At 38.9% G+C, this 25,521-nt stretch overlaps 4 protein-coding genes across 7 annotated transcripts; 2 read left to right on the plus strand and 2 right to left on the minus strand.

Annotated features, from left to right (window-relative positions):
- Positions 1-212: 212 nt before the first annotated feature.
- On the plus strand, positions 213-7,855 carry LOC110851279 (protein mesh). Of its 2 annotated transcripts, XM_022098997.2 has the most exons (21): positions 215-579; positions 1,340-1,471; positions 1,548-1,663; positions 1,754-1,944; positions 2,024-2,201; positions 2,291-2,428; positions 2,530-2,698; positions 2,775-3,238; positions 3,319-3,464; positions 3,553-3,691; positions 3,767-3,912; positions 3,988-4,120; positions 4,202-4,349; positions 4,427-4,756; positions 4,839-4,975; positions 5,051-5,183; positions 5,252-5,393; positions 5,474-5,625; positions 5,709-5,942; positions 7,211-7,358; positions 7,445-7,855. In XM_022098997.2, the coding sequence occupies exons 1-21, from the start codon at positions 471-473 to the stop codon at positions 7,548-7,550; spliced, it is 3,591 nt and encodes a 1,196-aa protein (XP_021954689.1). In that variant the 5' UTR covers positions 215-470; the 3' UTR covers positions 7,551-7,855. The 2 variants fall into 2 exon arrangements, with proteins under 2 accessions (XP_021954688.1, XP_021954689.1); XM_022098996.2 differs by lacking the exons at positions 7,211-7,358; positions 7,445-7,855 and adding an exon at positions 6,228-7,066 and having other exon boundaries at positions 213-579.
- On the minus strand, positions 7,566-14,608 carry LOC110851278 (THO complex subunit 2). Of its 2 annotated transcripts, none has more exons than XM_022098993.2 (25): positions 14,445-14,608; positions 14,224-14,309; positions 14,041-14,147; positions 13,620-13,953; positions 13,417-13,547; positions 13,103-13,341; positions 12,887-13,030; positions 12,637-12,809; positions 12,342-12,540; positions 12,123-12,271; positions 11,854-12,043; positions 11,630-11,782; positions 11,256-11,534; positions 10,999-11,178; positions 10,760-10,924; positions 10,285-10,686; positions 10,009-10,200; positions 9,803-9,931; positions 9,637-9,736; positions 9,511-9,542; positions 9,309-9,440; positions 8,681-9,237; positions 8,268-8,593; positions 8,100-8,182; positions 7,566-8,012 (listed from the first exon to the last, which is right to left on the minus strand). In XM_022098993.2, the coding sequence occupies exons 2-25, from the start codon at positions 14,286-14,288 to the stop codon at positions 7,896-7,898; spliced, it is 4,578 nt and encodes a 1,525-aa protein (XP_021954685.1). In that variant the 5' UTR covers positions 14,289-14,309; positions 14,445-14,608; the 3' UTR covers positions 7,566-7,895. The 2 variants fall into 2 exon arrangements, with proteins under 2 accessions (XP_021954685.1, XP_021954687.1); XM_022098995.2 differs by having other exon boundaries at positions 8,100-8,179; positions 14,445-14,607.
- Positions 14,609-15,179: 571 nt separating this feature from the next.
- LOC110851280 lies at positions 15,180-19,924 on the plus strand. Of its 2 annotated transcripts, XM_035853342.1 has the most exons (8): positions 15,180-15,316; positions 15,552-16,596; positions 17,591-17,916; positions 17,996-18,069; positions 18,145-18,495; positions 18,569-18,798; positions 18,866-18,949; positions 19,063-19,924. In XM_035853342.1, the coding sequence occupies exons 2-8, from the start codon at positions 15,778-15,780 to the stop codon at positions 19,186-19,188; spliced, it is 2,010 nt and encodes a 669-aa protein (XP_035709235.1). In that variant the 5' UTR covers positions 15,180-15,316; positions 15,552-15,777; the 3' UTR covers positions 19,189-19,924. The 2 variants fall into 2 exon arrangements, with proteins under 2 accessions (XP_035709235.1, XP_021954690.1); XM_022098998.2 differs by lacking the exon at positions 15,180-15,316 and having other exon boundaries at positions 15,422-16,596.
- Positions 19,837-24,541, minus strand: LOC110851093 (G1/S-specific cyclin-D3). The gene is made up of 4 exons (XM_022098728.2): positions 23,785-24,541; positions 23,471-23,686; positions 21,072-21,249; positions 19,837-20,993 (listed from the first exon to the last, which is right to left on the minus strand). Exons 1-4 carry the CDS (start codon positions 24,109-24,111, stop codon positions 20,680-20,682), a joined length of 1,035 nt encoding a protein of 344 aa, XP_021954420.1. The 5' UTR covers positions 24,112-24,541; the 3' UTR covers positions 19,837-20,679.
- Between the last annotated feature and the right edge of the window lie 980 nt (positions 24,542-25,521).

Genomic DNA, 25,521 nt, shown 5'->3' on the forward strand with positions numbered 1-25,521 from the left:
CGTTTTATGATGATTTGCAACGACTTTTTTAAACATCCAACTTTACAATGCATGAAAGCCAGACCTTTTACCGTATACAAGCATTTACATGGATGGAATAAGACCATTTACCAGTGCAAAATAATACAATGATATGATTTCAGATAAGCAGGGAGTTGCTGTGGCTTTAGATAAGCTATCTTGTACAAATTACCCTCTTGGGACTGAAAAACCATCCTTCAGTTCCACTTTTTACTGCGGCAAGGAACAGCTACCGGTTCGAGAGTGATAACTTTATCTCATACTGGAAAATAATATAACAAGCAGTAATTTGAAGCAAGAAAAAACCTTCTCAACGAGTGGAATTAATTTTATTAGGAGAAAAATAGTGCTCAGATTTCAAAAGTGTGGTGGAAATCCATCGTACTAAAAGCAATTAGGATAAGAAACTAACTCTCGGCAGCAGAAAAGTCGAGAGGACAAGAGTGAACATGGGGGTTTCAACGGTGCATTTGTGCTTGGTCGCATTGGCGACGTTTTTAGCGACAGGAATACAGGCACAAGGATACAATACGGATGTCGAATATATTAACAAACAAGGTTAGAAAACGTTCCAATTTTCTTTGTAGATTGGTATTCGATTCATTTTGTTTTGTCCTAATTTCAATCCAGTCGCAAAGTAAAGCGCAAATATGAGGATCATATTTAGCGGAAATTTAATTACTGTATTTCAAAAATAACAAACTATCTAGCGTCATTTTGCTCCTGCGGATGGATTTATTATTGACTAATGATATTAACAAGACGCATCATCATCATGCATTAATTGTGACTAAATATTGTTCGACATGAGGTAAATAATTGCAGAAGGAATTTGCAAAAGGGTGCCATGTGTGCGTTCCCAGTTATTTTATGCGTGGTCGCCCCTAAAAGAGATTTGGCACACCTATGTTGATTCAGTGAGTATAACTGTCGATGATACGCTCCTACTATCTTGACTTGATAACACGAGCGAATGAGGTCACCCGTCAACCCGCATTATTGCAAATGGAAACGTTGCGCTGATTCTGTGGAATTACGGGCACACTGCTCAACAACATTATTGAAAATATGCCATGTACATAGTTTATTGTTAATCTATGCAACGTTCCACCGGTGACTGTAACAATCAATAATCCCGTAATCCGTTCATGCATATGTAGGACTGGAGAAAAAAATGATGGAAATCAAATTGGCATTATTATCCGATAAATGCATCTTGTTATGACCGTCTTTAGATAGTTTGCAAAAATTGGCACATGTCATTTTCATCATCATTAAAATACTTTTCTATATGAATGCGTATTATTCGTTTTTCCAGATCCCATGATAAATCCTAGAGTTGATCCGTTTGTAGATACTTCGTCGCGTCAAATTGCACAGCCGTATATTTTGACTCCTGATCGATTGAGACAAATTCGTTCCGACTTGCTGTATCCTTTTTATGATTTAGGTAACTAAATTCTTCATGTGCTAGATTTCCAGAATGCTTATTCTTGTTTTTCATCATGTCGTTATGATTTTTACAGGATCGCATGAAAATATTGGAGACTATCAGAAAAATTTGAGGGATAATTCTCCCCAAATTTCGAAACACTTGAACTTCCTTTTGCCATTTTTCGGAATGGGTTTCAATTACACTTGGGTACATACATGCATAATTTTGCTATTTGCATCTGAATCATTTTGCATGCATAAGGTTAAAATTCATGATGGTGGAATGCAATTTATGTAGGTATCGATGCATGGCTACTTGGCATTCAGTGACGGCCCCACGTTGTCCCCAACGTATCCATTGGAATTTCCAATTGTGGAATACCCCAAGCAAGCTGATCCGTCATTTATTGGACCCTTCTATTCCAAGTGTAAAATCGGAGAGTTGGCTGGAGACGAGTTGGACAATCGAAAATCTGGTGTTTATTTCCGGTAATATTAATAGATAGCTTAATTATCCATTTTTTCTCTTTATGACGCCCATTTCATAACATTTTCACCTCACTTTTAGAGTGGAAAGAGACTTGATGTCGCGTACTGACCAGTTGGGCGTGGAGTTGCGAGAACGGTCCAAGTGGGATGTTCGGGAAGGAATTGTCGGAGCAGAGTGGTTCGAACCAAGGCATGTTATGATCGTGACCTGGAAAAACGTTTCCTTTGCTGGAGGAACCATTCATGCTAGAAAAACGGTAAGTAAAAAATATTATAGATAGTTGATTCTTGTGTCCTTGTTTAGTTTACATAATTAGCCTAAAATAACGAATACACGTTTATTTAGACCAACACATTTCAAACCGTGATAATCACTGATGAAACCAGAACGTACACCATGTTCAATTACAAACATATTGGCTGGACAACGCATACTGAAGCTGGAGGTTCGTCTGAGGATGGAACTGGAGGAACGCCTGCATTTGTAAGTATTTAATAAAATGAGATATATATAATTAACTATTTTTCGTGAACGTTATAACGCGAGATGGATTATCTTTCAATCTTTTACTATAATCTTGGTAGATTGGTTTCAATGCCGGAAATGGAACCCGAGCCTTTGAGTACAAACCCTACTCTCAGTCTCCCAAATTCCAAAACATCCTTGCAAGTGGAAATGTGAACAGATTTCCAGGCCGTCACATTTTCCGCGTTGACGAAAAAATTATGCCTGGACAGTGCATTCCAGAACTTTGTGAGAATTTATACCTTCGAATTTGAATATGTACCAGATACTAGTTTAGCATGTCCTTAAATATCGAAATTTACAGACGACATGACGGCGCACAGACAACAACTGACCTTCGCCCCTGAAAGTGGAAACATGTTGGGCGGAACAATTGTAAACGTGACAGGACCTTGCTTTGACAAAACAAAGAAAATCACATGCAGATTCAACACAATGAAAGTTCCTGGTGCTGTAATTGATGAAAATCGGGCAACTTGTATCATGCCCCCGTTATACGCGACTGGCTACATTGACCTGTTTGTGGAGGTTGATGGCAGCAACGATCTTCACTGGAAGGGGAAATTCCTCGTGGAAACGCCATTTACTGCTCCGGAACTCGTGTCCTTCCCCGACAGTGACCACTTGCTCGAAAATCCTCAAAAGATGCTGATACGCTGGGATTACAAGAATTTGACTTTGGACATTAATGCACCCGTTTCTATCACATTGTGGGGCTACCGAGAAAACACCATCAACCCAGAGCTCATCTATATCGACACACTTGCGGTAATATATATAGCATAAAATAATTCTCTGAATGATTTCTCGCCTGATTGTTTTACTCAATTTATGTTCACTTTTAACAGGAGTCAATTGCGAATAACGGAGAATATGTCATCAATCCACAAGATTTTCATAGGAAGAAGACTGCATTTGCTATTAATTTGGAAATAGGACTGGTCACGGTAAACTTTTCGAATCCGAGTGCTGCAATGGGAATTCTTTATGCTCCGTACGTAATTTTAGGAGTTTTCATCAAACCAGAAGTTAATGACAATCTTGTTAGTATACAAATTTTTAACTTTGCGTATATCTCACAGAGTTTTGTGGAGTCGGCCAATCCCTTTGGCGTGGTATTTACGACCCCAGTGGCAAGACAAATATGGACGAGAGTGGAGTGCAAAAATGTGTGAAAACTGGATTGTTCGAGACCGACTACTCAAGAATTTTGCTGCCGATGTATGATATATAAACAGCTTTAATCGTTACGTGCTTATTTATCAACTGGAATAATATTTTTTGTGTTTTATATAGCTTCCAATCTGCCCTTGCAATCTGGAACTCGCCATTGCCGACAAAGGAAGATTCTTACCCGATCAGAACTGCGACAAGGACGGAAAAGTCTCAAATTGTCATTTACATCAAAATGCAAAACATTGCGTGAGATCAGCAATGCCAACGTATGCAGTGATTTTTATTCATAATATGTGAACAGAAAATTGTCTTATTTTACAATGTTTGCTTTTGCACAATAGACGCTCTGGTGCAGGGCAACAATGTTGTTACGATATTCACGGCTACTTGATGATGACGTTTGATCAGAAATGGGGAGGAAGGCCAGGTCGATCTCACGATTATGGTCACATTCCATGGAATGAAGCTTCTAAAGTAAGAAATTTGAACTTGAGTCACTTAAATTTATTTTTGTATATTAAATGCTAACGAAGAACGGTTATGTTTTTCTGCTAGGTGCCTTCTTTGTCCCATTACTTGCACGATATTGCCCCATTTTTCCCTTGCTGCATGTGGAAACCGGATCAAAGTTGGTGGTGCATGACGTTCCGTTTTGAGCGAAGAGTTTCTCAAAATTGCGTCGGTTATCAACGACCTGGAATTGGTGAGGAATAACTTGGAAATTTATGAAGCAACAATGCTACTACAATTCTTAATTGTTGAATTTTTCTTATTATGCAGCAACCATTTTCGGAGATCCTCACATTTACACATTCGATGGCCTTGCATATACTTTCAACGGAAAAGGAGAGTACGTTTTGGTAAAATCTAGAACTGATCGTCAGAGACTCGACGTCCAAGCCAGATTTGAACAACTTACGAACGACGAGTATGGAAACGAGGTCAGAGGAACGATATTGACCGCAATAGCTGCAAAAGACAATCAATCTGCAACAGTGGAGATTAGGCTTCGTCCCAGAGACGCTCAATGGCGGTATAAGCTGGACATCATTGTCGACCAACATCGCGTTTTCTTTGACAGATACCCACAGAAAATTCAATACTTTCCTGGTATGCAACTATTGTGAAACATGTTAATACGTGAGATGATACACTTAAAAACATGCAACTCACAGCTAAAATGCATTTTCAGGAGTAATCGTCTACACTCCAACCAGCATTCAGAACCAGTCGCATGTCATTGCAATGTTCGAGTCGGGAGCTGGAGTCGAAGTTATTGAGAACAAGGGCCACTTAACTGCTCGAGTTTACCTTCCAATGACATTTTTGGTAATAATATTGAATATTTTTTATCCAACTTTACTGGATGGATAAGGTTTACAATTAAAATTATTCCCATAACAGAACCAAACAAGAGGACTTTTCGGAAACTGGAGTGGTTTGATCGAAGACGATTTTGTCCTTCCTGATGGTAGCTTAGGCCCAACAGGAAATACGAATAATCTGGAAACAATGCACAATTACTTTGGGCAATACTGTAAGTTTCATCATTAGTGCAGAATCTTGCAGAATCTTAAAATTTCATTCTTTTCTAAATTGGTTTAGGGGCAATTGACGAGAAAGAAACGGAAGAGAAAGGCTACTCCTTGTTCTATCATGAAAATGGAAAAACAAGTTCAAACTACAATGACAAATTGTTCCGGCCAAATTTCTACCTTGATCCCAGGGCAATTATTCCACTGAATGTGTACGTGAACAAAATATGATTACCTTGCAAACACGTATTAAAGGCACATTAATTAACTAAATGAATATTGTTTACCGCAGAACTTTGAAACCGGAAGTCGTAGAAGATTTTTGCGGAACTTCATACCAATGCAAATTTGATTATAGTATGACCCTCAACAAGGAATATGGCCACTGGACAAAATACTACCAGTCTCAATTCGTAGAAATGAAAGACAAAGACTTAAAGCCAGGTAACCCATTTCATTGTCTCAATTTCCCTCCTCTTTCTCTGTCAACTACTTTCATAACAATATCTTCCTATCCAAATTTCCAGTCATTTCCTGCGGAGCCTTGATGACCCCAATTCACGGAAGGAAGAGTACCTTCTACTACACACCCGGAACAACAGTTGATTTCGACTGCGACCCAGATTTCGTCCTCGTGGGCGAGCGTCGCCGAACATGTCAAGCGAATGGAGAGTGGAGTGTCCCAACCAAAGGGTCACAAGATGGTCGAACTGAAACGGAATGGGCTAATTGGAATCCTGCCAAGACGACAAGATGCATAGGTAAATTTTCCATTATTTACTGTTGCACGTCCTTGCTTCCTTTGCAAAAAAGTTGTACATCGTTTTCCTACCGCTTTATTCCGTTCTGAAACGTAACCATTTTTCAAGTTGTGTGTCTATCTACCTGTAATTATTAACATGCACTTTTTCAAAAATATTTAACCAAGTGCTATAATTCAACTACTATTATGCCAATCCTATTCAGACTCATAGCTATTTTATATATAAAAAATACTTTCATCGAGGACACAATCTGAAAAATACCTTCTCCATCCTTTCGACTAGAATCGGGTGAACATGCAAGTGTGTCAAGTGCCAAAACGGCAGGAATAGTCCTGGGGATCCTCGTTCCCATAATTCTCATCGCTGTCTTCATCCTCCTCTATTGTCGACGACTCGCAGAGGCCGAGGACGATCCAGAACTCTACTACACGGACAAAGCCCTACAATCAAAACAGCCCAAGTATTCCCCATCTCTGCAGGAAAAAGGACTCGTTATCCCTCTGACCACGATGGACCCGCCCGTAGACGAATCCCCGCCGAAAGAGAGCATGAATATTTTAAGATCTGTGCCAATCGAACGACTGGAAATTTTGGACGGTTCTCCTCGATCTTCAAGATCTTCTTCGTCCAGCAGACAACGAGACTCTGATGGGAGAAGGCCATCCAATGGCAAAAAACCAGTTTCCGCAGCTCCTACTCAACCACCTCCCAGCAAGTGGGTTAATGAAGAACAACAGCAACAGGCACCACCAAATAATAAGCAACCTTCAAATTATGATGGCGTCTACTACACTGGCGAACCTATTCCTGGTCGTGAAAATATTGATTTCTCCAGTGACGATGGGGACGAAGATGGTGGTGGTGGAAGTGATGACAGCCACCCCAGTTCGAGGGCAACAAACACTTCAGCTTTTGTCTCCCCGAAAGTGTCTGTTTAAAAAATGAATGTCTCATATTTTGACATTTTTTATAGAAATTATTGTGCACAAACCAACTTTTGTTACTACTTTTTTAAAGTTAAAATGCAAACTCTGTAAATATAACGATAAGTATTAATAAGTAAAGTAGGTAGTAAAACTTGTATAAAACACATTAAAAAGTGAAGAATTTTTGTTCGTCTACGTGTTTCTTTTCTATGTGCTTATTCACAATCCCATTAAATATTAAGTGTACTCAATTTTGTCTCTTGAGAAATATCGTGAACTCCAATAATCCTTTTTGTACAAATATTCTGATCACGATACGTATGATTACTTACTATTTAGAAACTGGAGAACATGAAAGTGTCAATAGCGCAAAGACTGCAGGAATTGTTCTTGGAATAATTGTCCCACTTCTGCTCCTTGCCCTAGTTATATTCACATGCTATAGGAATAGAAAACACGCCCATGACATCAGTGCCGAGGATTATAGGTAACTTTACTTACAATATATCTAAAGACAAAATGCTACTAGATGTAAAAAATTAAAATTAAAAAATTTTGTGTCTTAAAAAACAGTGGACGAAGGGATATTGAGTTGTCGAAAAAGGTGATTGAACCCAGAATCGAGGAAGGACAAGCATTAAAGGGATCTCCAGTTTTAAATAAAGAAACTTCAGCCTAATAAGATGATAAAATATTTCCGTAGATTTTAGGATTATTTATTTCGTAGGTTTGGATTGAAATCAGGTTCTTTTTTAGCCCTTGAAATTGTTTGTACGAATTTCACAAGTTACATACATACACATACTAACTAATTAATGTTTATGTTACATAATATGTGCATCTAGTGATGTATTTCCATAAACAAAAACTGTGTACTATTAATAAAAACAAATTACTACTAGTAAGTATGTAATTGTAAAAAGAGATCAAACAACTGGAAATAATAAAAACTGGTCATTTGATGATTTCATTACTATTATAATATATTTGGGTGCATCTGCTGCTGTTGTTGAAATCACCTTCATCACTTGTATCTTGAAGAATGCTTTCCTTTCGATCGATCGAGGGATGAAACGGATGATGGAGAATCCACAGTGGGACGATTTCGGTCACGACTGGATTGGCGTGGAGACCTTTCCTCCTAATGTAACAAATAACGTAAAATGTTTATATCATTCTGCACAAATTTACTATCTAAAACTGACTTTATAGTTTGTTTAAGACTTACTTTTGATGTACTTCTATCTTTTTCATGAGTCTCCCCGTTGGACATGATTATAGTTCGGCTTAGCTTCTGCATATTTGGGACTGCTTTGTAGAAATATATTTTTTGTTAGACATTGGAAGCTTGAGGTAGAATTCGATTCTCCACGTTATTAGTATGTGGCAGTAGTACCTTTGTAGCTATCGTCGGTTCGCTTTCGCTTAGAATCTACGTGGACTGATGCATCTCGATCTCTTTTTCTATCTGTTTTTTTATCTTTCCTTTTCTTATCCCTGTCATCACTGCCAGCTGGGGAGGAAATTGGTGTCAAGGAGATGGATGAATTGGCACTTAAAACAGATATAGAAGTGTTGTTATTGCCCCCATTTGTGGATACGGATTCTGACGGCGCATCTCGGGATTTAACACGTTTCCCCTTTTCCTTGGGTTTTTCTTCACTGGATTCACGGTCAGAATCTCGTGATTTAAGAATCACTTTGGAAATAGCGTCTTGTTTCCTGAAAGCAAATGATATTCATAAATTAGTTATAATAAATCTGTACATAAAGGACGAATAAAATTCAAGGAAATAAATAAATACTTACGATTGACTACCAGAGGAGGGAGGATTCGACGACTCTTTTTTTGATGTGTGAGCAGGCGATTGAGGCTCTTTCTTTACAGAAACAGTATCTTTCTTTTGGGAACTCGTCTCTTTCTTCTGAGTGTTTGTATCTTTTTTAACTGGAGCATCTTTTTTAGGAAGAGCAGAAGTGACCAGGGGAGATGTTGGTGCTGATTCTTTTTTAAGATTCATCAATGGCATGTTGGGACTGTTTGTTGCTGAAATCGTTCCATTCGATATCCTGGGTGGTGGTGTGTTAGTGTGATTCGAACCAATAGAACCAACAGGGCTGGAGCATAGCGACAGTGCTCCGTCTGATCGACCAGCAACCAACTTCTTCTTCTCCTTCACCACACCTCCCTTATCTTCTTTCAAGGGTTGCTTAGTCTTTCCTTGCTTCTCTGCCGTTTTATCCACAGGTTTTTGATGAAAATCTTCTTCGGAAATCAAGGTACTCCACTTTGCTTTCAATTGACCAATGTAACTTGTGGCTAATGCAAAAATATCCTGACGTTTGTCCTTTTCCTCAGCGCGCACCTTGAAAGTCAATTAATTTTTGTTTAGAAATGAAATATTCAGATACACGTATAGTAAAGAAATGAAGGTACCCTCTCGATCCAACGCTCTACAGCCGTTGCTAAATTGAGAACTTTCGGATAATAAGGAAGGATTCGCTTTAAGACGATCAGTCCATTTCGGATTTGAATAAAGTCTTTGGACTCGAGACATACAATGATGCACTAAATTATTCAGAATTAAAATTAGTTAATACTTTTCTTATGTCTAAGGAATACATATGTGAATACATACCTTTGTAATTTTGTAGTGCCACTTGTGACAGACTGTAAAACAATGCAATGCAAAGATTTTCTTAATAAATAGTGATTACAGATATGAACTGAATTTTTTTACGATCCATAAAATAATATAACTCACCATGCCTGAAGTTTTCATAGTCAACATGATCACTACTTTCGGTCATCATAGTATTTGCAGCTCGGAATTTTGTCACAAAGCCAGGAAAACTGGCACATTCCTAAGTTGACAAATAATCACAAATGAAAATAAATGCTACATCTAACAAATTATAAAAATTGGTTACCTTGTCGAATACGGCTTTATCTCCGTGCCACTTCATTACTGTGCCTAGAAGTGCGCAGAGAAATCTACCATAACGATTCGCTTCGTTCTCCGTACACGATGTTACAGTGTAAATGATGTCACAAAATATCTATCAAAAACATAAAGGTTATAAATAAAAATATATTTGTAAGTAAATTTTGTTATTTGGCTGCATAAAATACTTACACGATCATAGCATATCAAAGTAGAAAAGTTGGGAGTTGATAATGAATGGATAATGTTTACGAAATGGGCACAATAAATCGCATCTGGTGCAGTAAATATGCAACGGGGAAACAAGCAGTGTTGAAGGAATGCCGTGACGGCTTCATTCTTGGCTGATTTCGCAATTCGAGAAGCGAACCAATACTCCTTTTCCTATAAAAGGGAATAAATTCACCATTATAACATTATCATTCCAATACAAAGTATTTGCGACTGTGGCGGTTGATTGCTGTGTACCTTATTTAATTTCGACATAACACGATCCACGTGTTCCCTTTGTCGACGTTCTTCGTCCTGAAGTTTTTCAATCATGACTGAACATCGCTCTTGTTCCTTTTTTCTTTTGCTTGAAGGGAGGTCCTTATTATCACCAAAGCCAATGGACGCTTGTTTAATTCGGCTTATTTCCCGGTTGTAAACATCAGTGGGTACGAAAAGATCGTAGAGGGAGAGTGACCAAAACGTGACGTAAAATTGGGGAGATATATCTTCCCATATTTTCGGAGCCAAAAAGTTTCGCATTACTTCAGAAATTGGAGTGAATATCACATTGGATGCATCCGTGTACTTTTCTTGTCTTTGAACAACCGTCATTGCCTTGTGATTCTTCTCTGATCTTCTAAGCTCGTCATATTTTGCCTAAAGAGGGAAACAGATATATCAATGTATAATCATTAAATAAAAGCAAAAAAATAAGCACAAGATCCAATACCCCAATTAAAAATGAAAAGATTGGTCTCCACAAGAAGAAAGCAACATCGGGAGACACGTGATATTCTTTGACTAATCGATCAAGCGTTGGAATTTTTCTTGAGTAATCGTCCATTGTGCATGAATTTGCAAGAAACGTGCCAAACTGCACCAAAGTGTCCTGGCACTGTTCAATTCACATAATCGATTATCGTTAAAGTATCAGATTGATAGAGTTCAAATTGATGTACAACTTATTACCTGGTCATACAACTTTCCAATCAATTTGGTGTGCAACCCTTGAGTATCTTCGTAAACGATGCAGTTTCTTTGTTGAGCCATAAGAATACACAATGTCACAGCCAAATCGTTGACTGACACGGCTTCTCGCAGTCGTGCTCCCGATTTTCTTGAAGAACGTACTTGTCCAAAATAGCCAGCCTGAAATAAAATCAAATTTGATTTGTGAAATTTTATATGATATTGAACATATGTGTATAATCTATTATTATTGTTACCTCACTACGAAGTAATTCTCCTCCAGCCATTGCATCTAATTGCTCAGTAGTCATTTCCTCGGCGGCTTCAACTCCCGTCATTTTTTGAACAATCTCTTTCAATAGGAGGAGGTCCAACCCTTGCTTTGATTTCAGTTGATTCGAAACGTATTGGAGAATAGGGACAAGCTCAATGTTGTATTTTTTACACATTGCTCCAGTGAATGAGGATAAATTTTGGAGCCATGAAGCTATGGTTGAATTGTCGTGCTTTGTTCTAGGACGGTTTGGCATCAACATCTGCAAGTGTGTGAACCATTCATGTCGTATAACATTACTAAACTTTAAAACGAATACTGTATGAAATAAGAATGATTTAATAATTCTCCACTTACAACAGACATGGAACCTGAAGTATTGTTAGTGCTGGGTGACAGCGCTTCCAAAAGACAGTACCCCATCACATCATAGCACAAAGTTGTCAAAAACCGCAGCGCGTCAATGACAGGAGAAATCAAATTGTCAAATAGTTGAATTTGAGATAAAATCTACAGATTGCATTACAAGAAAATCATTACTATTTTTCCTACAAAATAAAATGGACAGTTGGGCAACTCACGTAATCGAAAACCACAGCAGGCATTGAATGAGCTAGCTTCCCCAACTGACGTCCCATTGGCTTAACATTTTCTTTTGAAATTCTTCGCATCAAATGTTTCAGTTTCTTAACCAAGTCCACACGTTTTCGCAGCAAGGAAGGATGAGTTAGTAACATAGATTCCCCTTTCCATGACCCGTATAAACGAAATCTACAAGAAAGAGACGTACATTACTGAGCAAAATCACTTAAGATTAATTATATAATGCTAAAATTGGAAGTTGGACTACCTGTGGTGATATGGATAATACTGAATCGCTGCCCATACTTCTTCAGTTACTGCACAATTCGCATCCAAGAATGATATTGCAGGTAATATGACTTCATCAAAAACTGTCAAAAACTTGAAATACAATGTATGTTTTCTTGGTTGGGGACTCTGGAAATAAGAAATAATAAATAAAAATTCGGAGAAAGGACCTCTTTCAGATAAAGTCCTTTATTTTTACCTTCTGTAAATAATAGCTTATAATTCTCAGCAGTTTATACAGAACTTTGGGTTCGTGATGTATATAAGGACCAATTGCCAATATAATATCGATAATACGGCGTAATCCACCGTACGTCTTGGCTTTCTCCGGGGCCTTTTCCTCATTGACCAGGGTTGGCACATCACTAGGACCCAAATTTTTAGATAGCTCCCTTGTCCTAAAAGTACATTACATTGGAGGTAGATTAAGTTTGATGTTAACAATGGTATGAACACAATGATGTAAGCATACATAGAGTACAATAAAAACTTACGAGGTGTATAGTGGGTGAATAAGATATTCAATCAATTTGATCAGTTTCAATGCAATTCTTTTCCGACTGACACAGGAATATTGCGGATACTTGTTAACAAGTTCTAAGGCATGATTCCAATCTCCCACACTAAATAATGCCTCACATAAACAAAGTTTTTGATTATCTGAAAACTGCACCAAAACAGACAAACAATTTTAGAAGATATGTTTCATAAATTATTTATCACATCATAAAGTATATGACTTACTCTATCATCCGGAGAATCTTCTTCCGATTCTTCCGTCGGTTTCTCTTTGTTAATGGTCACAATCATTGACTTTCGAGCATACTCTTTGGCATCCTTTAATTGATGGTCCCAATCTTTTTTAATGGACCGGTCATCTGGGGTCAACTACCAAAATAAATTAAATATGATTTGCATTCTAAGCAGGTTGTTATTATAATCCTATTATTCACTACATACCCAAGGATATATCTCATCCAAAGTGATAATTTCATGTTGTATTAAAAGTGCAATTTGTATAAATAAAGAATCTCCAGATGCATCCAGGTTTTGGAGTTTGAATCCAAGAATTTCACACATCGTAGTAGATGACGGGTTCAAATTTTGAAGTAGGGGAACGAAAAAATAGCACTCTTGATTGCATTCAAATGCTTCTAGTACAATATCTAAAATTCGATTTGGGTCCAGATTGAACCGACCTATAATAATAATTATAATAAAATTACAATACAGAGTACTCATTATACTCATTATATATATATAAAAGCAATTACCAATAAGGCATTGTATAACTTGAGTAGTCGCTTCAGGAGATTTGTATTTAAAAGGAGGACAAAGTTCCGCTATGAGTTTGGCGTAACCTTCACTTTCCTCTCGAAATAAATTGTATTTTTGTTGTTTAAAACTACAAATAACAACATCAAATTAAATACTCACTCTTAAAACTAAGCTATTGTCTTGAAAAGTATTTTCTTACTAAAGTTTCGTCTTCAAACGGATGAATTTGGTATTGAACAATTTCTTATTGGGCACAGCACCCAATTCTCCCAAATTATCGGAATTGAGTCTCTCCACAAACATCACATTTAAAATACCATCCACACTTTTCACAATCGCTACAAATTTTTCTCTTAACTCGGCTCGAATTGTAGTCATTTCGTCCATGAGAACAAAACTTTCAACAATTAACGGAGCACATTGTGGATGAGAAGCCACCAATTCTGTCAGTACACCAGAAATCTTTTCCTTTTTCAGATACCCTGAACATCCTTTTTTAATCAAGAGGTAGATCGCGTGCTTAAACTGTTCTCCTGTTGAAAAACACATTTTCAACAATTATTTATTCCATTTCAAAACATGCAAATCAAATCGCACATAATGAATAACAAAATCATCACCTTTGTCGGAAAGACCATAAGACAAACTTTCACAATTAGCCGATCCGGAATCGACTTTCGTGTCGAGATTTGATAAATCATTTATATATTTGGTAACTTCAGTAATGCTGTAAAACGAGTTAAACCAATAAATTTCAAGAAACATGTATAAATTTTCCCTCTAAAACATTATAAACCACTTACAACTTGCTTTTTCCAGTTTTATCCCAACTTTTCCACACTTCCCCTTTTAACCAGGGCAGCCCCATTTTAATGTGATGTCCTGGACACTAATAACAAAGAGAAAAACAATCTAAATTACGAAACAGTAAAAAATGTAAATTTTGTCTTGGTCATCTCGTCGCTACTCTTCAAGTCAAAAAAGAACAAACAATGAATGATGTCTTAATCAAGTCTTCACGTACCTTGAAATTTACAAATTGAATTATATTACAGTGAGTAGTGATGATAACCTATTAACATAATTATGTCCGGCGATGTGATGTGCAATTTACTAAAATTTGTATAGTGAACAAGCCATATAAAAAGCGAGTGTATTTGTATTTCGGTGGGATTTGGGGTTCATGTCAAGCAGGCTGCCCAGATGGCAGCGTCACCCACCACGAGCATTATTATCGATGCATAATGTGTACTTTCAGGCACAGGATGAATGGATTTTAATAGCAGATAACTTGACACGGTGTCACTGACACCCCCACTCAGCCCCACTGAGTATTTACTTCATATTTGTCATTTCGGCCCTCTCGTTTGTGGGGCAGGTACGATCACCTTGGTCCAATCGGATCAGGAAGGGTGGTTCTCAAACCAAGGTCGAATCAGGGTCTGCCAGCCAGCCATTCATTCAAGCATTCAGGTACGTGAATTTATTATAGTGAAGGGAATTCCTTCAAGGAAAATGATGGGATAGTCTGCCTGTATAATTATGGGTCCTAATTGTGTGCCAGTCAGGTAATATTCGGACTGCGAAAGGTTAGGGTGACATATCTGCTCTCAGAAATATGCATGTTATGTAGTTTGGTCTATGAAAGAAATGAGTTCTTATACAATTAACGTATATATAGGAAAGGCCCTTTATCTGGCTGGACTTAATAATAAGTAATAAAAATTCGTCTAATTTGGTTATTTTATTATGACTGTAGGAATATTGGAGTCAACTGTGGTTCACTTCATGTATTATTTTCCTTGAAGGACTCGGAAGAATATCATTCATCCAGATCCAGGCAAGGAGGCCGATTGGGTTATTCATCTGAAAAGCGAATTTAGTAACAAAAAAGAGGTGAGAGCAATATCATATCCTGATAAGAACACTGCTAGTCATGGTTTGTCTACTACTTTGACAAACTTTGTGAAATGAAAATGTGAACTTTTGTGTCATTTAGAACGCAACATGTATATTCAATGTAAATGTATTTTCCGTCCTTGTTCGTAGAAGAGAGAGAGCAAGCACGAGTTTTGCCGATCTCTTTACCAGCAGTCCAAAGCAACTTTTTACATGCGTTTGTATACTATAGAGTCGGTTTCCCGGAGTGTCCATAGAAGATCATCATCATCATTACGATCGTCACTACTCTGGGGTCTGAACGCGAGTCGTCGCTATTGTGTAACAATAATTTGCGTGCGTGTGTGAACCCTTAAAGAGTTAGTTGCGCTGTTATAGAAAACGCTAGCATGGAATGTGATTAAGTTCCAGCGGGTGTGGCAGAGAGAGTTAACCAGCACCACCCGTTTTCAGAGACAATGCTTCATAAGAAATTTGAACTTGACACCTCCAGCACAAGGTTGAGAGAAGACGACGCACACCTGGAACGCGACGAGTCGCGAGAATACCGTATCTCGGACCAAGAAGCCGTCCGTTGCGCACTCAGCATTCCGGAAGAGTTTGTTCCAACGCCGCATAAGGAATTTATCAAGGATTTAGAGGTTCAACAAGAGACCAAGACTAAGCGTCAGATCAAGAAACACCCCATGATTTCCACTACTAAACCAAAGCCATCCATACAAAATGGTGGTGGGGAGGGGGAGTACAGAATCATTAATAAAACTCTTCTGGTCCGAGAACGTGAACGGAAACTGCGTTCTGCGTTCGCAAAATATAAGAAATGGGATGAAGCCGAGCGGTGCAAAGTAGAGCTGCTGGATGATAATAAAATCATGGTTAATAATGTCATCATGGACGTGAATCATTCCGATTATATCAGAGAACAAGATGTAACCTTAGATCTGGATGAAGACTATCGAACATGTTCTATGCCCCCGCTCCCCACGCTTCCGTCATCGCAAACGCCGGTCGCCGTCACCTCCACCTCAAAGAATGGTGAAACGGACCCCTGCACATCCGCTACTTGTCGACTAGGTTGTATATGTGAAAGTATTAAACGGGATCCCGTCGTCAGGACACATTGCGGAAAACCACGGTGCTTTTTCGAATGCACTTGCCAACAATCAATGTTTAACAATGGGGATGATGGCGACATTCGATCAAGGCTGCGACCCCGAGTCAGCCTCCTTAATTGGCGTTTTATGGAGTCAGCAGAGAGAGATAAAGACCCACCACCTGTAAGTCACATATTTAATTGTAGTTCAGGAATTTTTACTTTTTTCTTAGGTGATGTCATGATTGGTTACTATGCCTATGGGATAAAGTCACAAGTCTTACCATTTTGATCCGATTCTGATGAAATAATTAAGTGTTCTGAGTAATTAGAGCAAATTAAAATATATGATTACACCATACAAAGTTAATTAATTGTTAAGTAATTAATGCTGACTATGCAAAATAGTGCGCATGCTTTATTCACTTTCATAAATTTTGAAATATTTATAATTCCATACCATTCAATATTTATCAATTATACTTGTTTCATTCATTTGTGAAATTTTCATTATTGAAATTGTGAAGACCTGCAAATTGTAGGCTACAATTAACAACCTTGAAGAAACAATTAAATTGAAAACAATGAAGATGGTCGTTTATTGACATTCTTTAAATTCTTTTGTACAAAGCAATTCATTTCAAGTTGAAATTTTTAACTTTAACCAACTTGTTGACTATTAGTATTTCAAAAAAGGAGTTGGTAGGTCACACTAATTCTACCCTAAATTTTGACCATTCATTTACCAAGTCACGTTTTTATTTACTTTTAATTAAAAAAGCCGTATCGCGATTTTCTACACCCCCCTCTATCCCCCCTTTAACACGTGCCACATAGGCACGTGGCATATCATTGGATCCTTATGCCCCCCTCTCGAGTTACATAATTGATGGACGCCCCATAATAAAAATGTCAAATGTACAAGAGTACACTTAGGGGGAGGTTCTAATCTAATTTCGGTCGTAGAATACAAACATACAAATGCTGAAGGGTGGAGGAGGGGGGGTCAAATAATCGCTAATTTTGCGCCACGTGATTGTACGCGCGCGAACACACCGCACGTCACGTGTCATCCCACGTTGTTATGGAGAAGGCGCGTAGACGTGTAGCGCGTTCGCCTAGTTAGAAATTTATACACTTTTTTACTTACTCATGTTTCTTTGAACGTGTCTTTGCAGGTTAACTATCGGCAATTGGAGCGGGGTGTTGCTGTCTATCCACGCATGAGGCGGGTTGCTGTCGCCCCGCAAAGATTTAGGAACGAGTATATCATGTCATCGAAATTTAAAGATACATTTAATCGCGAGCGGAGGAAACCAGTGGTGGGAATTTCTAAGTTTATCAGAAAGCCTCCCACCACGACTTCAGTCAAGCGGGACGCGACCGGCTCAATTTATCGTCGCAACTACATCGTCAAGCCTTCGACGAAGCAAAAAGAAAATTCGGTCCCTAGCAAGATGAACGTGCGACCCTGCACTGTAGCACTTGATCCCTTAAAACCACCGTGAGTTGAGAATATCATTTATTTAATTATATTCGTAATTAATTATATTACTTAGGTCTAATTATTGTCCTTTTTATAGGGAGAAAAAGGAAAAGAAAGAGGATGTTGTTCCACAAGAGCTGGCGGAACAAAAGCCGCTAGAGATTCCTAATCGTAAGTTCTCTACGCTCATAGTCACTGGTCCTGTGTACATATATAATTAGTTTATAATTATTGTTCCCATTTCAGTCATCAAAATTATTCAGCGTGATGCGATGATAGTGTTGATGGGAGAGGATTCTCTATGCTTTGTAACGTTCAGCTTGCAGTTCAAGCATCCGAAGGCAGTTATTTATAAGGAAGTTGATGGAGATCGGGCCGATGTCCCGTGGCTTTACCTTCCGTTTCCATCGTCTGGAGAATCCTGGTTGTTCCACCCAATCCAGCCGGACACTGATACCATGTTCACTTGCATTCCTGAGATTAATTGTCTCATCCCGTCAGTCGCTTTAAGAATGCACATCAATATGGCTAATGCCAAGGCCAAGACTGTAGCGCTGAAGATGTTATGGGTTGGTCAGGACTCTAAGAAGCGACAAGGTTTAACTTTTGATCATTTTGTGTGCAATATGGAATGTTCGATGAATGAATCTCTAATTGTTGTCAATTTCAGGCAATATTTACATTTTGCCGGCACTTCAGAATGTTCTAATTTGTGGACCGTTTCCACACTATTTGATGACGACCCGATTCAATTCTAGTTTCCATCAAGTAGATCGAATAGTGAACGTGTGTTCGATGGCGGATCACCTGAATTCGGGACGTTTTGCTGGCGATCCTAAGTCTTGGAACCATTTCTTTACTGAAAAAAAAGAACGCATTTCTAAAGAATTACAAGAGAGGGTGGGTGCAATTGTATTATTTTGTAATGCGTACTTTAATTAACTAAGCTGAAATTGTATTCTTGTAGGTAAAGAATTCTGTTGTCCTTAAAGACAAGATAATTCCTGCTAACGTAATAATGGCGGCGTCCGGATTTGATTCCAATGACTCGGTTAGTGTTAGTTAATAATCATTAGATTAATACTATTAGCAGAGTTGTATTTAACATCCCAACAATTAAGATTATTTGGGGCAATTAATAATTTGGTTAAATTCCATTTACAGAGTTCGTCCTCATCAGACTCGGAATCACCGAAGCCGGGAACAAGCAAGGCTAGTTTAGTTAAGCCACCAGAGAGACTGAGCGTTTCCTGGAGTGACGCATCGAAACTGTTGTCCGTGCAGCCTTGAAGGAGTCAAAACTATCACATGCGCATTAATAATATAAATTAAATTATACTCAGTCGTATTGAATTTTTCTATTGTTTGTTTCTTCTTCTTTCTTAATATCTTTTGTTAGGAAACAGTAGTAACAAATTACTTTATGAGCTTTCCAGCGAATCCTAGTGATAATAAGCTCAAAAATAATGAAACCGTCTCAAGTCTTTAAATTCTTGTACAATTTGTTTGTTTTCATACTTTGTTCAATCAGTTGATAGTTGAGGGACTGCAGGTTATTATTATAATGACTACGCTTGCAGTTGCTGAGTAAATATACAGGGTCTCTATATTATATGTATTGTGAATCATCACAATTTGTGTTAATAATTGTTGTAAGTCGTTTATTCGAAAATTGTTACTTCTCATCCCCATCAGGGTTCCCATTTGTAATGATGATCGGATAATTATCGACACATTGCAAATAAATTTTCCAAATTCTATTTAATTTTGATCATCACATTCTGTTAATCAATCTCATTCTCAATTAATGACTATCCTCCCAATGTGCCTGTTCGCTATAAAATTTCTCTGTTAACGATTCCAAAGTCCTCACGTGGAGGACAGGACACGACGAAATGTTTGTTTTTTTATACATATGTGCGAAAGAGCGGTGCAGGAGTATTATTCTCTTCATGTTAAGATATTACAGTTTATTCATTTGTTATATGTAGTTGAAACAGAATAAATTCAATATGAGTAAAAAGTACTTTATGCTTATGTATGTATTTGTAAAAGACTAGAATTTATGTTGCATGTCTTTGGACAACGAAGCAGTGCATACACTATTACATTACGCATACATATTACTATTTGTATGTAAGAATATATAACCGCATCATATGCTAGTCATCTACAAGAAATTAAATTTTCTCGGTCACCACCACACTTTTAAGGACCAAGAGGTAACTGGAGCATTCCTAGTCTAGTATCATCTCTAATTGTAATCGTAATTGAAAAACTTTGTAAACTTTCGACCTATCCGTTCCCCCAACCAACCGACCGACGTGTAGCCACCAGGAAAGGCACGTTTTACTTATTCATATAGCTCCAAACACACAACAACCCCGAGATCATACTGTTATTGTACCCAATCCCATTAATACATACCATTTTCCCCAACTTAAACTAATGTATTACGCCCAACTTATGCATACAATAAATTATTTTAGAACTCTTCTTAATCAACTAAATGCCTTCAAATTGGTAAAATTAATTAGAGATCGCACACTTGCTAACTTATTATTGTAACTTAAAATTACTAACAATGGAGCAAAAACTTTAATACCGGGAGGATTACATAAAACTGGATCGAACCGTAAGTAAGAGTGCAATTCTACACACACTTTTTCTACATATGCTGATCCTGACTATTTCCAAACGCACATTCTTTTCAAACTGGAACAGAGAGAAAGTAGGTAAATTACTTAGTGGAATAATAAAACTTTAGAAATTCCGTCCTCGTCATACGAGAACTTCTTCGGATATCTGGCTAGCACTGGAGACGGAGGAGGAGTAAGCACACGCCTTCCCTTTCGACACGGATGACACGGATTTCGCCAATGGTCCATCCAATCCTTGTTGTTCCATCACCTTGATTTCGGACGAAATTACTTGTTCGATGGAGCTCGAGATGAATCTGAGCTGATCTTGGCTCACGGATGCCATTTCTGACAGCAAGAAGGCCAAATTGTTGGCTTCCAGGCGTAACCCTCGAACCGCAGCGTAGATTGCGGATGCCGCAATGAGGGATGGCTTAAGCCCCACGAATCTTGGTTCTGCATACGTAACAAAGATAACGAATTAGCATTTAGGATTGAGCAAAATGAGAATATTTCCATTACTACTTGACCTACCGGTTGAGCACAACGCAATAAATGTGATGGCATGTCTTCGAACAATGCTGCCATGCTTGTTGGAGGACGGGTAAGGTTCAAACTCTGAACTCCGGACGAGAAGCAGGTCAACAAAATCCATCGCCGTTATGAGATTCACGTCCCAGTTTAGTTGGGCCAAAATGGCGAGTTCCCAGGTCTGTAAAAGCATAAAAAATAATTTCATCATTAGTAATATTCGCATTAATTGAAGTTGATTTAATTAAAAAAGAAACAATAGCAACTCATGAATTAAATCTTTCCAAAGTGAGACGATCATGCATGATCATGCAAAACCATATGAGACTGTGGGGCGCAATGAGACAGTGAAAGTGCTCATTTCCTGATTAGTGCATGTTGTGCTTTGTGTATTCACTTGATTTAATATTTAATGGTTTCTCTTTCAAGTGGTTCTCTTGTTACGCAGAGTCACACAGAGCAGGGGCAGACAATGGAATAATAAACATTTGTCTAGATAAGGCCAAGTCTTAAAGGGAAGCAGCATGAAGGACTGAGGGAGTGAGGAAAAGTGAGACGACTCGCCGTTTCGTGAGGAGGCTACGACACGGCTTTTGGAAGCAAGAAGCATCCCTTCGATCAAGTGTTACCTGTCCTTGTCGTCTCATGGTACTTCTAAGTGCACACAAGTATCCACCACACTCATGACTCTTATGGATGGATGGATGAAGGAATGGAAAAAGGAGACCAGCTGCATCCGTTATTAATTAACGGACGTGTATTAAAAAAGAGAAAGAGTTGCGTTGGTTGGTTGGTGGACCAGCCTTGATGCATGCATGCAATGAATGAATAAATAAACTTGTTTTCGTTCTTTAAGGGTTTCCTCCACGGTGGAGGATGCAAATTCACTAAAAACTTGTCAGGGTACTTGGTCCTCGTATCCGCAGGTAAAAAAGTTCCATTTTGCGTGACAGCATGGGCAAAGTTAAAAGGTCGGAGCATACAGAATGAGAGGATTTAATGTGAGAATATGTATGCATGTAATTCTCGCATGTACGGATGACCAAGTTGTGAAAATCATCTTCATCGTCAACTGGATTCTACTGCTTGTGCTAATGAATGGCATAATTGCTAACAAGATAAAGATTGAAATTTATTCCAGTCCACATCCGCTCCTCTGACCAGTTTGATTTGAAAGGTGGTTGGTTGGTTGGTAGGTAGGTTAGAATTTGATTAGTAAATAGGACAACTAATAAATGTACATGTATCGTAAATGTACAATTTTTCATTCAGAGAAACCACAAAGTAATCAACGCATACGGATGAAAATTATACAGGCTTAAACACTCGGATTACTGGTTGGTTTTGTTGACTTTGGAGGACAACATGGAAAAGATTTAGGTAGATTGGCGAAGTTTGTGAGGCTACCTTTTATTTCTAATCTGATATGATTGAAAATTGTGCTGATGAAGACGCTACTAATCTGAATAAATAACTGCATGGCGATAACAATATCCGGTCCTGATTCTTAATGGTGACATTATTAGCGAAAGAAACTATGTATTAGTTTAAATGGAAGTGAAGCTGGTAGATATCATGCCTTTATCCAGCAGCGGATCTGAATATGAGAACGATTTCGTAGCCGGAGACGCAAATGAAACAATGAAATATTCGTAATTCTTTACTTCCGACGGACGTTTTGGAAAAGACGGGATAAAAAAGAGCGCACCTATGCACGTCCACGTTGAGGAGGAGGATGTGTATTTATTTACAAACGAACTGGTTAAGCAAAATGGAGCAAGAAGAAGGGAGAAACCAAACCAGGGGTGGTTCTCCCTTGAAAGAGTTGCCTTACTGAGATAATTCACACAGGACTCCTTCATCGGATTGCATGTTGTTGCCTGCTATTCGACTCCTTTGCTACAAAAAGTACCCACTTTACGCGTCCATGAGATGCAGGTAAGAGTTGCACTACCACCACCATTCGGTCTTGTGCAATGCTAATAACAACGAAGGGACTCCAAGGAGGAAATTAACTTCCACTTGAACTTGTACCCTTTCCGTTCTCTTGCTACTGGAGCTTGACGAAGTTGGAGAGAGACGGAAGATGGCCAATTATGAGACAATGAGATGCCAAAAATGAAAACACTTTTCCATCCGCAGTGAAACAAGTCGAAGGGGGAATGCATGACGGTGATGATGGTGTAAATGTATACTGGTGGGTGTGGAAGAATGCGTTTCGTGGACTTTACTAGACGTGAGAACTTGCACCCCTTCAACGTCTCGCTCGTTCAATGCCCTGCCTGACCATCAACCTCGAAATGATTTTAATAAATGGTACTTTGATATCACGGAGGACTGATTCGTGCGTGCATGCCATGAAACCGAGAGGCGAAGGGCGACATGATAATTAAACTGCTTACCCGGAGTGACTGCGGGGACACCGAGTTGTCCGTGTACCAGCAGAGCAGTTCCAGCGAGAAATGATTACACTGTCGGGTTTTGGATGCCAATAGGAGACACACACAAGCGACCAATTGCAGCTGCTCCTTTTTGATGAGACAATCGGATAAAAAGTGGTCCAGGAGTGAGATTGCTAGCGGAAACACGGCCTCGTCACAGCGTTGTTCTTCACAAACCTGGCAAAAAAAGGAGGAAAATTTTATTTTTGTATTTAATTTTTCAACCTAAATGATCCACCATTTATGTATGTAACCGGTCAAACTTAAATAATCACCTCTAACATCCACGACGCCACGACTTTCCGCATGAAGGGCAAAATCTCAGATTTGTCATCCGAGTGAAAATAGCTCTTTGGAGTTTCCACTTGCGACTCTAAGAACTTGAGACGAGACATGACTTCTGGATGATGGAGCACCGCCGGATCAAAGTAGGACATGACCGAACTGTCACAATGCTCCAAACTCCGAGCCCCACTCTCAATGAGATCATGGTCGGACACTTCGGAGCACAAGAGTTCCGCCAAAACGGGCATTCGGGGTTGACAACAGGGTATGTCGGGCGTCTTGTTTTCGTCGTTGGAATCCATAATCATGGGTTGCATGGTTAAGCAGAAGACCCACTTGTTTTATTACCACTGTACTTCTTCTTCTTATGTAACCACAAACGGCACACTTGTGACTTATTCTTCACCTGCTCGTCGTGGTTTTCTGGCTGCGCACTTTACTCCTTCGCGAAAGACATTGAGAAACTGAGGCAGGTAAAACTACTTAAAATTTGCGATTTGAGACGGTGATTCGCAACGAGATGATATATGTATCGAGTAGGATTTGCAATGCACTGGTATGAATGCAGGCGAGAGAGGGAGAGAACTCACTCGTGGTGTAGGCAGACTCCGACACGGGGACTCAAGACGTTGTTGTTGCGTCTTCTGCAATAGAGAAAGTCTGGCACGCGACTGAGCCCTGGGAGACCGAGTAGTTTGGGAGAAGTTGAGCCAACCTGAATATTATCAAGCAGTAGTCGTAGTAGTAGTACCACCAGCAGCAGTACCACTACGTCGATGAACAGGGTGATGTGATGATGATGATGATATCCACTTTTTCTACCTTTTTAATATGAAGGATATTTCTTAAAATCAGCTGCCGTGAGTAAGGACCGACCCCTTATTGTTGTATGCTCACTCAGTCACAGAAAACCAGTTGTATCGCAACGTAGCTCTGGTCGGAGGAGGGCAGTTTAAAGGGGACCCCTCTCCATTCGGGTATAACATTTGGACGATGTGGATGGATCTGAATGTTGTGCATCGCGATACAAAAGGCCAGGTGTTTCAATTGGGGAAATCCTCCGTCGTCCTCCGAACCGTAATATTAATGCCTTCACTGACTAACTCAACAACGTATGCGTACAGTCTCATAAATGCCTCTGTATTGCTTATCTCTCTCGCTCCCTCAGTGATCCATCATCAAGTTCAAAGTATGACAGACTGCCAACAAAATTGAGTCTGCTGCTTTCATGGTAATCATTTCTCCTCGAGAGAGAGCTTCTTTCTCGTTTAGTCGCAGTTTTTGTTTCCAATCTTCATAGAAATACTTAAGACTTTACTCTTCAATTGCTACGTGGGGAGCGAACAGTCCTTTCATTTTATGTGCGTTGGATTATCAATTTTCACTACTTTAAGATTTATATGTTTTTAGAGAGAGAGATCGAGATGAGGTAGGTCTTCCTGTGTGCAACATTTATAGAGTAGGAAGAAAATGACTTTATGTGGTCAAAAGTGGTCATGTACATACGAGCGTAAATAGTAGAAGAGCGTCTGTAGTAGTAGTAAATAGTAAAGTGGTGGTGGTGCTGGTAGTTGGGGACTGAATGAATTTCGAGACTATTGCACTGCACCCCGTCGCTCTCTCCCTTGCTTGACTCCTTTCTCTCTAATAACATCCGAATCCGAAAAGGGAAAAGGTACTAGAACACTAAAACGGAACTGGAAAACAAATTCAGACGAATAACATAC

The sequence above is a fragment of the Folsomia candida genome, unplaced genomic scaffold, assembly GCF_002217175.1.
Source record: "Folsomia candida strain VU population unplaced genomic scaffold, ASM221717v1 Fcan01_Sc006, whole genome shotgun sequence".
Classification (NCBI taxonomy): Eukaryota; Metazoa; Arthropoda; class Collembola; order Entomobryomorpha; family Isotomidae; genus Folsomia; species Folsomia candida.